A 13,806-nucleotide genomic window follows, 5' to 3' on the forward strand; every position below is an offset into this window, starting at 1 on the left:
ATCCCGGGGGTCCCCAGCGGCGGGACTCCCGCGATCAGGCATCTTATCTCCTATCCTTTGGAGCCGCGAAAACTCTTATTGCTAAGTGCTGGAGGAGGGGCCTCCCCCCCCTCCGAGTCGGACCTGTTATCTCGTATACGTGATTCGTTCTTTGGAATCTTTAACGGCTTCCTTGAATAATTCTATCGCTTCCTTCATTTCTGTCTGGGAACCCTGGGATCGTTTCTCTGATATACAACCGCCTTAACTTTTTCCTCTCTTCTACTCATCCTTATCTTTCTTTTCCCTGTTTTTCATGCCTGCTTCCTTATGTATGACTTTGTCATTTATCGTTGGTTTTTGTGCTTCCCCCGGTTTGTCTTCCCTCCCCTATTCCCCCCTTGATTTTGGGCCCAGGCCCTATGTCTACCCTGCTGGTGTATTGGCATTTGTTTGATTACTGGTTTGTATCATATCAATATACTGATTGCAGTTGTAGTCTACTAGAGATACATAAGTGGCTGCCACATTAGATCTTAAAGAAGCAGTAACTGCTTCCCATGTTTTCCTAATAATAAAATCCGCCTTCCTATCCATGGGATCAGGAAGAGTTCCTAGATCTTCAAAAGGAAGCGCTGATTTTGTCATTTCTGCTATTGATGCATTTACTGGTGGAGCTCTATCCTAACACTTAGTATCGGCATTTTCAAAGGAATATTCCCTTTTAAGATATCTGGGAATAAAGGATCTTTTATCTGGATTTTCCAACTCCTTATCTAGGACTGCCTTAATACTTTTGTGTATATTAAAAGGTGCGTTTTTTTCTGGGATTAAGAAATTCATATATAGCATCCTCTGCCATAACAACATCTTTACTGTCCTCCAAATTCATAGAACAATCTAGTTGTAATCTAGTAGTAATTGGTCAGTGTTGTGCACAGAAAATAGCGACTTGGCCCCCAAATGATCCTGATCTTCATCAGAAAATAGATCAAAGAATAAAATTTCACCTTTTTCCTCCTGAATGGAATGGATAAGGGAGGAGACAGAGATATTTGATACTCGGGAAGAAGTGGTAGGTTTATCCTGGCTAGAAGATCAAAAAAGTCCCAGATTTTAAAGGGAAGAGTCTATTTCCTCACGAATTATCTGAGGCTATTAGCAATAGCTGACGATTCTTGGGCCACAATAACCTCCACACACGTTGCACACTCCCTATTACAAGATTTAGAGGTAGTTTTCTTGGCGCTAGACGAACGAGCTCCCTAGGGAAAGACAATAACCTAATTAGCTAACCAAAGATAAAATAAAAAGGAATTGTCTCCACAGAATACCCCACCGCTGGTACCAGGCTGGAGTTGCTTAGGCTGCTTTCACACTATAAAAATACCTCTGTTATAAACGCACGTTATAAAAATCCTGGAAATCGGCCGTTAAATGGCCATTAGAAAATTCCCATTTGTGACGGACGAATGAACGGAAGAAATAGTGCATGCAAAGGAGCCAAACACCAGGGGAAGTAATACACCGGAGGCCTGCGGGACCTGCTTCCGGAGAAGACTCACATCAACCAGGGAGCCACACTTCATGGAGAACCTGCAGCCTGAGGAGAGGTATGACACTTCCCTCAGGCTTCCTACCAGAGGACAGGAAACATAAACTGAGGTGAGGAGAGGTGCGGCTAATGTTTATATCCTCAGGTTTCTTGTCCTGTTGTGGGAGGTCCTCTCCATAGGTGCCGTCATGAGCGCCAAAGTAAAACAATAGATCATTTCAGACCACCACTTTATATGTTTCCTCCTCTCCTCTGCAACTTTTCTGCACAAAAAGTCACAGATGCGACTTTTTGTGAAAATTTGGGCAAAGTGCTCTCCAAAGGCAATTTTGTAAGCCAGGTCTGACCTGGCTGTAACCTGTTACATTTGGGAGGGGTTTGCAACTTTTTTTGTGCCTAGGTGCGAGGTCCGCACTTAATAAATTCACAACCACTGCAAAGTGAAAACTAAAAGTTGCTAACGCAAAGCGGTTTGCTACTCTACACGTACCCATAAACGTCACACAGGCTACTTTCACACTGCCGTTATGACATGGCAGTGTGACGGTCGTCAATGGAGCCAGGGAAAAAATTGCGGGACAAAAATTACTGCAAGCGCCGTCTTTTTCTCTCACTATTCCCGTATATAAAAATAAATTTAAAAAAAACAGCGGCCCCCATAATAGTAAATGGGAGCTGCTGGGACCTGTTGCTCCCCATCACAAGAACATCCATTAAAGTCAGACAGACATTGTGGCTGTGCTCTCAAGGAGTTAAATCCGCAGCCATGCTTTTATAGCTCTTCGGCACCACGTGACACCGCTTCCTCGCGCAGTCATCTTTTTCTAGACACGTGACGTGATTGACAAGTACGCCAACCAACAGGCGCGAAAGGGAGGGGGCGGCCCCGCCAAAACACGCGTGTGACGTAGTGACGGAGTAGGAGGCGTGTCTGACTAGTTTGTGACCCGGTCTTGTTGGCTCCCAGGTGGCGGTTACCTGCTCCGTGCCGCTGGGGTCCTGTGTCATCGCTACACACAGCAGACCAGGCCGCTCCCTATAGCGCGCAGTTACGGGAATTCCAGGATAGAGCGCCGCCGGCGGGCGGTGTCGCGCAGTGGTGCTGTGCATCGCCAGATAGTGGGACGCAGTGGTTCTGGATTCTGGTTGGCGGAGAGACGCTGTAGGCGGGGATGGTGGGCGGAGCCTGTGTCTTGAAGGGTCTTGGCTCTGGACTGCGGTCAGTTGTGCGGCAGAGTGTCAGGAGTTCTCCGTACGGCAGGTGAGAGGGCGCCGCCTAGAGGTATGGAAGGGGTGCACGAGGGGTCGTGCCAGGAATGGTCTGTAAATATATATATATCTCTATCATACTTAGAGGGGCTTTCCACAACAGAGTAGCAACCAATCAGGTCACTGCTTTCATTTTCTAAAACGTATAACAGGAATAGGAGATGCACTCTGGTTGCTATAAGCTGCACCTCTGCTTCTCCTTGATCCATGTGTGAACAGGTGCCTAATGTGACAGCTGTCATCCTGCTATACACGTGACTGTAGTACAGTACTGGACATAGTATAGCACTGCTATGGCTGTCATGTGACTATATATATATATATATATATATATATATATATATATATATATATATATATAATAATCTCATATTCCAGATAAAAATATGTAAACATGTGGTATCGCCACGTGCGCAAATGTCCGTACTGTAAAAATGTTAATTAAACTTCACGGATTTGGTCACTTTGTATACCATAAACATTTTTATAAAAGGCAATCAAAAAGCCCCATGAAGACAAAATGGGACTTATAAAAACTAAAGACCACGGCACAAAATTAGCCCTTATACCGCCCCATATATGGAAAAATAAAGTTATAGGGGTCAGAAGAGGGGGCTTTTAACCCCTTAAGGACCCAGCCATTTTACACCTCAGGACCCGGACATTTTTTGCACATCTGACCACTGTCACTTTAAACATTAATAACTCTGGAATGATTTTAGTTATCATTCTGATTCCGAGATTGTTTTTTCGTGACATATTCTACTTTAACATAGTGGTAAAATTTTGTGGTATCTTGCATCCTTTCTTGGTGAAAAATCCCAAAATTTTATGAAAAATTTGAAAATTTAGCATTTTTCTAACTTTGAAGCTCTCTGCTTGCAAGGAAAATGGATATTCCCCAAAAATTTTTTTTATTCACATATACAATATGTCTACTTTATATTTGCATCATACAATTGACGACTTTTTACTTTTGGAAGACACCAGAGGGCTTCAAAGTTCAGCAGCAATTTTCCAATTTTTCACAAAATTTCCAAACTCACAATTTTTCAGGGACCAGTTCAGGTTTGAAGTGGATTTGAAGGGTCTTCATATTAGAAATACCCCACAAATGACCCCATTATAAAAACTGCACCCCCAAAGTATTCAAAATGACAATCAGTCCGCGTTTTAACCCTTTAGGTGTTTCACAGGAATAACAGCAAAGTGAAGGAGAAAATTCACAATCTCCATTTTTTACACTCGCATGTTCGTGTACACCCAATTTTTGAATTTTTACAAGGGGGGAAAAAGGAGTAAATGTATACTTATATTTGTAGCCCAATTTCTCTCGAGTAAGCACATACCTCATATGTCTATGTAAAGTGCTCGGCGGGCGCAGTAGAGGGCTCAGAAGCGAAGGAGCGACAAGGGGATTTTGGAGAGTATGGTGCCAGAACAGCAAAAATCCCCCACATGGCATACCATTTTGGAAACTAGACCCCTTGAGGTACGTAACAAGGAATAAAGTGAGCCTTAATACCCCACAGGAGTTTCACGACTTTTGCATATGTAAAAAAATAAAAATTTTAACTAAAATGTGTGTTTTCCCCCCCAAATTTCACATTTTTGCAAGGGTTAATAGCAGAAAATACCCCCCCAAAATTTGTAACCCCATCTCTTCTGAGTATGGAGGTACCCCATAAGTTGACCTGAAGTGTACTACGGGCGAACTACAATGCTCAGAAGAGAAGGAGTCATATTTGGCTTTTTGAGAGCAAATTTTGCTCGGGGGCATGTCGCATTTAGGAAGCCCATATGGTGCCAGGACAGCAAAATAACCCCCACATGGCATACCATTTTGGAAACTAGACCCCTTGAGGAACGTAACAAGGCGTAAAGTGAGCATTTACCCCCCACTGGTGTCTGTCATATCTTTGGAACAGTGGGCTGTACAACATTTTTGATTTGCACAGCCCATTCTTCCAAAGATCTGTCAGACACCTGTGGGGTGTAAATTCTCACTGCACCCCTCATTACATTCCGTGAGGGGTGTAGTTTCCGAAATGGGGTCACATGTGGGGTTTTGTTTTTTTTGCGTTTGTCAAAACCGCTGTAACAATCAGCCACCCCTGTGCAAATCACCTCAAATGTACATGGCGCACTCTCCCTTCTGGGTCTTGTTGTGCGCCCCCAGAACACTTTACGCCCACATATGGGGTATCTCCGTAGTCGGGAGAAATTGCATTACAAATTTTGGGGGGCTTTTTTCCCCTTTACCTCTTGTCAAAATGAAAAGTATAGGGCAACACCAGCGTGTTAGTGTAAAAAGTTTTTTTTTTTTTTTTACACTAACATGCTGGTGTAGACCCCAACTTTACCTTTTCATAAGGGGTGAAAGGAGAAAAAGACCCCCAAGATTTGTTAGTCAATTTCTCCCGAGTACGGCGATACCCCATATGTGGCCCTAAACTGTTGCCTTGAAATACGACAGGGCTCCGAAGTGAGAGCGCCATGTGCATTTGAGGCCTGACTTAGGGATTTGCATAGGGGTGGACATAGGGGTATTCTACGCCAGTGATTCCCAAACAGGGTGCCTACAGCTGTTGCAAAACTCCCAGCATGCCTGGACAGTCAACGGCTGTCCGGCAATACTGGGAGTTGTTGTTTTGCAACAGCTGGAGGCTCCATTTTGGAAAGAGTGGCGTACCAGGCGTTTTTCATTTTTATTGGGGAGGGAGGGGGGCTGTGTAGGGGTATGTGTATATGTAGTGTTTTTTACTTTTTATTTTATTTTGTGGTAGTGTAGTGTTTTTAGGGTACAGTCACACAGGCCGGGGATTACAGCGAGTTTGAGCCGCCGCGCAAAATTTGCTGCATTGCAAACTTGCAGCCCGATACTCACTGTAAGCCCCCTGCCCATGTGAGTGTACCCTGTACATTCACAGGGGGGGACCTCCAGCTGTTGCAAAACTACTACTCCCAGCATGCCTGAGAATGTTTGGGAGTTGTGGTTTTGCAACAGCTGGAGGCACACGGGTTGGGAAACACTGAGTTAGGAAACAATGTTTCCCAACCAGTGTGCGTCCAGCTGTTGCAAAACCACAACTCCCAAACATTCTCAGGCATGCTGGGAGTAGTAGTTCGGCAACATCTTTAGAGCCAGATGTTGCCGAACTACAACTCCCAGCATGCTTGGAGTTGTAGTTTTGCAACATCTGGAGGACTACAGTTTGCAGACCACTAATACAGTGGTTCCCAATCTGTGCCCTTCCAGATGTTGCAAAACTACAACTCCCAGTATGCCAAAACTGTCCAGGCATGCTGGGAGTTGTAGTTCTGCAACATCTGATGGGCCAGATGTTACAGCACTACAACTCCCAGCATGCCTGGACAGTAAGGACATGCTGAGGATGTGTAGTTTTGCAACATCTGGAAGGGCACAGTGGTACAAAAACTGTGGACCTCCAGATGTTGCAAAACTGCAACTCCCAGCATGCCCAGATGCCAAGGGCTGTCTGGGCATGCTGGGAGTTGTAGTTTACAGGGTCCTATTACAGCAATGCATGTCGCTTTACGGCGACGTGCATTGCTGTAAAGGGCCCGAACGCGGCTGAAGATATACTCACCTGTTGCCGCCGCCGCCGCTGTCTTCATCGCCGGGATCCGGGTCTTCAGGGATGAGGTAAGTACCGGGGCCGGTCCCCAACACTCCCCCGTCCCCCGCGGCATCCTCCGGTCTTCCTCCCGTCCTCTCTGGACTTTCAGGGGCCGGGCAGGATGGGAGGAAGTAACCCCCCCCTGCGATTGGTTGGTTAACTAACCGACGGATCACAGGGGATCCACCTCGCTCCTAGCCTCCAGCACGGTCCTGGCTGTCTGTGACAGCCGGGATCATGCGAAATTACCGGGTGGTCGGGTCCCAGAGACCCGATCAGCCCGGTATCGCCGCAGATCGCAAGGGCGATTTCCCTTGCGATTTGCGGCGATCGCCGACATGGGGGGCCTACATGGCCCCACTCGGCGTTTGCCCTGGATGCCTGCTGAAGGATTTCAGCAGGCATCCGGTTCCGATCTCTGCCCGGCGAGCGGCAGAGACCGGAAAACGCCAGGACGTATGGGGACGTCCTGGGTCCTTAAAGCCCAGGGTGCGGGGATGTCCCCGTACGCCCTGGGTCCTTAAGAGGTTAAACACTAATTTTCATGCAAACAACTTATAATTTTGTAACAGAAGTAAAACAAAATCAGACCTATGTAAGTTGGGTATCATTTTAATCGTATGGACCTACACCCAACATATAATGGTCGTCCCGGAACCAATTACCAGTTTTCCATAGAGATATGTACTCAACATACAATGGTTCTCCTGGAGCCAATTAATATTGTTTGTTGAGGGACCACTGTATATTGCAATTGAAAACGGAAATGTGTTGGGGGTTACTGTAGAACCCCCGGATCAGTGGTATCCAAATTTTGAATCTGCAGATGTTGCAAAACTACAACTCTTAGCACCCCTAGCTCTGGGTTTAGTGACTCCTATAGGTGCCTCCTTTCTGTCAGGTAGATTATCATTTAGGTTCAGCTGCATGTACTGTGCTATGAGCCTTCTGCTAAACATAACCCTGCTGTTTCTGCAGCAAGAGATACAGAGCAGCCATGCCTGAGGTGGACACTGATGCGCTCGATGAGAAGCAGGTTCAGCTGCTCTCGGAGATGTGTATCCTGATCGATGAGAATGACAAGAAGATTGGAGCCGACACCAAGAAAAACTGTCACCTGAATGAGAACATCAATAAAGGTAAAGGGACTGCCGGGGAGCTGTAAGGAATGTGCATTATAGTCTGAAATACATGTAGGTTGGGGGGAGGAGAGGATCCTTATCGATCACACACAAACATTACCTGATATTTCCTTCAGATAGACGCAGACCTGTGACTGCCTTTATATTGGCCCACAGTATTACCAGTATAGGTTTTAGTTTTGTGTAACACCCATTACAGTTAGAGTACCTGTCACCAAATGTAACGTTTAATATAGTGTTCCTTGTGTACTTAGCAGACACTTTCCCATTCACTTGCTTTTGAAATTATCAACATAAATTTGTTTAAAATGTAATAGAAAAATACACATCCTTGTGTCGTTAACTGGGTATGGTGTGGGCTCTCGACTCAAGCCCGCGTCCTACTGGCCAGCCATCAGCTAAATCTTGTAGCTAAGGGCCAGCGTTAATAGCCAACAAATGCGCGATCGCCGTGGCCGGCTATTAACCCTTTAGATTGCCGCTGTCAATGCTGACAGCGGTGTCTAAAGGTACCTTTATCTGCTCTCTGGTGATCCAGTGGGGTGGATCGCCCCCAGCACGATCGCGGGGGGCAATCCATTTCTGAGGTAGCCGGAGGGTTTACCTCTGCTCCTGTGTGGGCTGTTGTACTGTGAATGATAAAGCCTGGCAGGACCAGGCTTTATCAGTCAAGCACAGAGCACACAGATCAATGTGGTTCTATGCAACCACATTGATCTGTATGAGGAATCAAATGATTCCTCCTAAAAGTCCCCTAAGGGAAAGTGGTAAAAAGGTTTCAAACACACATTAAAGGGGTACTCCACCCCTAGACATCTTATCCCCTGTCCAAAGGATAGGGGATAAGATGTCTGATCGGCGGCGGGACCCCCACAATACAAAATGCGGCACCCACCTGTTTCTGCTCCGGAAGCGTTGAAGGGTCTGGGTCCTGACCACGGGAACGGAAGTTCGTGACGTCACGACTCCGCCCCCGTCTGACATCACATCCCGCCCCCTCAATGCAAGTCTATGGGACTACGGCCGTCACGCCCCCTCCCATAGATTTCCATTGAGGGGACGGGGCGTGACGTTACACGGGGGCGGAGTCGTGATGTCATGAACTTCCGTTCCCGTGGTCGGGACCCAGACCCTCCAATGCTTCAAGAGCAGCCTTTGGCTGTCTGGGCATGCAGGGAGTTGCAGTTTGGCCTTCCTAGTGGTTGCCACAGTAAAGATCACTTTATTTTCATTCTCTGCTCATGATAACGTTTTAAACCCCGTTAGCGGGACTCAGGACGTACAGGTCCACCCGGAGTTCTTAAGTGGTTGAAGCTCTGAAATGGTTTTTAAGGACAGGAGGGGTGTTGGGAGTAGTTAGGGAACATAGCCTGAGGTAGTTTACAACAGTTTATTTGGTGACAGGTACTTTTTAATAGACGTTACACAATTTGCGTCTAGTCCCTGCTTTGGCCACTTTCTGCTTTTTTGACCACTTCCAGCTGCTGGAAGGATCCACATGCCCTATGGTGTAGTGAGGTTGGTCAGGGAATCTTTATGCTTTGTATTTTGCAGACATTGGTTTTGCTATATAAAAAAAATCTGGATTTTGAAATGGTAACTAAATATTTACAATAGAAAAGTGATTTTCTCTTGTGCATTGTCAGGAGGGATCCTCCCTTTACAACCTACGGATTATAGGTGTGTTTTTGTGGATGACATATTTATTTATTTTTATTTTTTTTATTCCAGGAATGCTGCACAGAGCCTTCAGTGTGTTCTTGTTTAACACAGAAAATAAACTCTTGTTACAGCAAAGATCAGATGCTAAAATCACCTTCCCAGGTTTGTATTTCTACATCTATTACAAACTATATAAAGATCCTAGAGATTCACCCTCACCCCTTTACTTTATAACGCAAGCAGGTTGGGCAGAGTCATATCCCATGTCACCTAGTTCTACACTAGGCAGATAGTCTACACGTATTGGGTGTTTCATAAGGAAGTATTGCTGAAAATAAAGGCAATCCCCATAGGAACTAGTTTGAAAGGGGCTTCTAGGTGAAAAATGTGTCTGTAAAACTCTTAATAAGAAATGATTACATTTATTTTCAATTACAAGTTGTGTATTGGATCCACTTTTCTTAACCCAGCAGTCATGCATGTTACAACTGGGTCTGAGGGAGTAATCTGGCCCTGATGATGAATCATGGTCATGTGATGTGTGGACCTTAAAGGGGTACCCCGCCCCTAGACATCTTATCCCCTATCCAAGGATTTAGGGGATAAGATGTCTGATCTCTCCTGCTTCACCCCGTACATCAGCAGCCTGGGCATGCTGGGAGTTGTAGCTTTGCAGCAGCTGAAGGCACCCTGGTTGGGAAACACTGCCCTATACACATAACCACTTGAAGGGGTACTCCACCACTAGACATCTTATCCTTTATCTAAATGATAGTGAATAAGATGTCTGAGGGGGCCTTCCATTGGGGGCCACCATGATCTCTCCTTCTGCATCCCCGAACATCAGTAGCCTGGAGCTATGTTTGCTCCGTGGCTGATGACGGGTGATACAGGGGACAGAGTATTGTGACGTCACAGCACAGCCCCCTTGTGCCGTCATGCCCTGCCCCTTCAATGCAAGCCTATGGGAGGGGGCGTGGCATCACGATATCCCGTCCCCTGTATCGCCCGTTATCAGCCACAGAGCAAACATAGCTCCAGGCTGCTGATGTTCGAGGGTGCAGCAGGAGAGATCGTGGGGGTCCCCAGTGGCGGGCCTCCTCAAGCATCTTATCCCCCTATCCTTTTGGATAGGGGATAAGATGTCTAGGGGTGGAGTACCCCTTCAAGTGGTTATGTGTACAGGGCAGTGTTTCCCAACCAGGGTGCCTTCAGCTGCTGCAAAACTACAACTCCCAGCATGCCCGGACAGCCGAAGCCTGTCCGGGCATGCTGGGAGTTGTAGTTATGCAACAGCTGGAGGCACCTTGGTTGGGAAACACTGATATAGGGTATAACTACAGTGACAGTTTGGTGGGGATCCAGTGATCATGGGAACAGGGATCAGGTTTCCCCTAAGTAAACGGAAAGGTAGCATGTATGCTTGCCCACTGCTCCATTCATTCTTTATGGGACTTCTAAGCATAGGGTAGAGTTCAGCACTGGGCGGTCAAACTGTCTAGATCTCCTGCTGGTGTAAGTCTCACTAGATCACGCAGCTGGAGCCGCTCTGGATCTTCCCTGCTGGCATTTATTGGATGGTGACAGAGCAATTCTTGTTGTGCACTTTTTGGGTGGGAGAGATTCCCCAGTTGGCATATGAGGCCTCTAAAGTAATGGTGCCAATCACAGGGGAATAGAGGAATATAGACACAAATGAATGCCTGGCATCTGGTTTACTTTTTAAAACCTGATTTTTAAGTGGGCCTCCATAGTAGTGTACTGTAGTAGTAATATGTTACATGTGTTTTAGAGCTCTTTTATATCATGGATTAGGTTGTTACACGAACACATGCTGCAGTCACCCACTCAACACCCCCTCTGAAACTGAGGAAGCAGACGCTATTGGGGTGCGACGAGCGGCTCAGAGGAGGTTGAAGGCCGAATTAGGAATTCCGCTGGAGCAGGTATGATTGCATACCACTGGGACTCTATCGTAAACGTTGTTGGAAATTTCTGTTACTAGTAGTCTCTTCGTGACATTGAATTGTCTTGTGTATTGTGCGAGATCAAAAAAATTATACTCTCCTGCACTAATCAATTCCAACTGGGCCTAGTTCTTTCTGATTTTAATTTGGACACACAAAAAAAAAACACCTTAGCTAGTAATTGGACAAACGGCTACTTCCTGTGTAGAAACCTAAATGCATTAAAGGGGTACCCCGCTGGCCAGCGTTCAGAAGTAAAATGTTTTAAACACTGTTTTCGCACTGCGGGGGTTGACCACGCCCCTCATGACATCACAGCCACACCCACTTAATGCAAGTCTATGTGAGGCAGTCACACCCCCTCCCATAGACTTGCATTGAGGGGGCATGGCTGTTACGTCACACGGGGCGTGGCCGACCCCTGCATCGCGAAAACAGCATTTGGAACATTTTACTTCCGAATGCTGGCCAGTGGAGTACCCCTTTTTTAAACAAAAAAAATAGCAGTTACTAACCTCTCTGATCTCATGCTGCTCCCTGGTTTAGACTCCAATCGGCACCCCGGTTTTCCTTCAGTAGCGTATGTCACCTGACTGCTGTGGCCCTCACGACATCATGGCTACCATCACTGTGTGGTGATGTCAGGAGTACAGCATCTGGCTGCTATTTGGCTGTGGCGGTCACATGACATGTTCTCTAAAAGGCAGACTGGGGAAGCATTGCAGCATCAGAGAGGTGACTGTTTGTTTAATGTGTTTTGGGGCCCTTTTACAACTTCAAATGCATAAAAAAAAGCATAATTATAATGTTAGTTAAACATAAATGCTGAAAAAGTAGACATAAAAAAAATATATATATATATATTTATTAAAAAGAGCAATATGGCAGAGAAATCACTACTGGATACAGAGACATAAGGTGGCGGTGAGTACGAAACAGGAACTTGAGGGTATATAAACACCTTAACCAATACCAAACCCAAAGTATGGCATAAGGTGATAATGCAAAAAACAAAATAATCAATGCACCAATGATAACAGCATTTAAAAAAAAAAAAAAAAAAAAAAAAAAAGTATTGCCAAGTGATATCTAGTTAGCAAGTGAACAACCACATAACATTTCACGCTTTGATTTGTGAACCGCCACCTTATGTCTCTGCATCTAGTGGGGATTTCTCCGCCATATTATTCTTTTTAAATGTGTCAGTTTTTTTTTTTTTTTTTTTAGCATTTGTGTTTAATAAAATACCGTAATCATAAATACCCTATTTTTATTTTATTAATTTTTATTTTTTTTTTTGTTACATTAACTAACTAATCTTATGGTCACTAAAACGAATGGGATTGTGTTGAAGCTCAGATGCATAACTCGTCATCGTACTTGGTGGACACTATAGTGACTTCCCATACTTCATTCCTAGGTAACCCCTGACGAACTTAGATATCTAACCAGGATTCACTACAAAGCCCAGTCAGATGGCATCTGGGGAGAACATGAAATAGATTACATCCTGTTTGTACAGAAAGATGTCTCCGTTGATCCAGATCCCAATGAGATCAAGAGCCATTGCTACGTCTCCAAAGAAGAGCTGACCCAGTTATTAGACAGGGCCAAGAGGGGAGAGGTGAAGATTACCCCTTGGTTCCAGCTCATCGCAGAAGCTTTTCTATACAAATGGTGGGACAACCTGGAAAATCTCAAATCCTTTGAGGATCACGATAAGATCCACCGAATGTAATGGAAGAGACTAACCACGCTATTTTATGTCCATGTGATGGGCACAGTGCTGCGGCAGCGTACGCCTCGCATAGATAGACATGAATGCCGGGGCGAGCCATCAAATTTAGTGTGAAGTCATAAGGGGAAATAATTAACCCCTGAAGTTCTAACCATCTCGATAGAAGTGGAAAACTCTAACTTAGTGTTTCCCAACCAGGGTGCCTCCAGATGTTGCAAAACTACAACTCCCAGCATGCCCGGACAGCCGAAGGCTGTCCGGGCATGCTGGGAGTTGTTGTTTTGCAACAGCTGGAGACACCCTGGTTGGGAAACACTGCTCTAACTACATTGGGGGAGATTTATCAATCAGCCTGAAACCCTAATTGTCTTTTCTCATAGCAACCAATCATAGCTCAGCTTTCCAATCTTAACAAGCTCTGGTATAGTGAAAGTTAAGCTGTGATTGGTTGCTATTGGGGAAAAAACAGACAATTGGGGTTTCAGGCTGATTGATAAATCAGGGCCAATGTGTCTTTTCTGGAATCAATTGAACTCTTACTTTAAAACAATGTTTTACCAACAATGTATTATATAAAACCTTTGTAATGACATCATTAAACTAGACAGACAAACATTGGCTTGCACTGATGGTGTTTGTGGCGAATGTTAAAATGCCTATGAGTAAATTGTGGCGAATATATAAAGGGTGAAACAACACAAGCAAGTTAATAAAAGCTTGTTTGGATTCACCCAAGAAAGTGTATGTTGTAGTTTGGCACATAAAGGGGAGATTTATCACAACCTGTCCAAAGGAAAGTTGCTGAGTTGCCCATAGCAACCAATCAAATATATTTTTTTCCCCCCATAGTGCT

At 45.2% G+C, this 13,806-nt stretch overlaps 1 protein-coding gene across 2 annotated transcripts; it reads left to right on the forward strand.

Annotated features, from left to right (window-relative positions):
* Positions 1–2,389: 2,389 nt before the first annotated feature.
* On the forward strand, positions 2,390–13,566 carry LOC130273168 (isopentenyl-diphosphate Delta-isomerase 1-like). Of its 2 annotated transcripts, none has more exons than XM_056519524.1 (5): positions 2,390–2,816; positions 7,423–7,583; positions 9,318–9,410; positions 11,064–11,194; positions 12,636–13,566. In XM_056519524.1, exons 2-5 carry the CDS (start codon positions 7,442–7,444, stop codon positions 12,951–12,953), a joined length of 684 nt encoding a protein of 227 aa, XP_056375499.1. In that variant the 5' UTR covers positions 2,390–2,816; positions 7,423–7,441; the 3' UTR covers positions 12,954–13,566. The 2 variants fall into 2 exon arrangements, with proteins under 2 accessions (XP_056375499.1, XP_056375497.1); XM_056519522.1 differs by having other exon boundaries at positions 2,390–2,795.
* The last annotated feature ends 240 nt before the right edge of the window (positions 13,567–13,806 follow it).

Source organism: Hyla sarda, chromosome 5, assembly GCF_029499605.1.
Source record: "Hyla sarda isolate aHylSar1 chromosome 5, aHylSar1.hap1, whole genome shotgun sequence".
In the NCBI taxonomy this organism is placed as follows: domain Eukaryota; kingdom Metazoa; phylum Chordata; class Amphibia; order Anura; family Hylidae; genus Hyla; species Hyla sarda.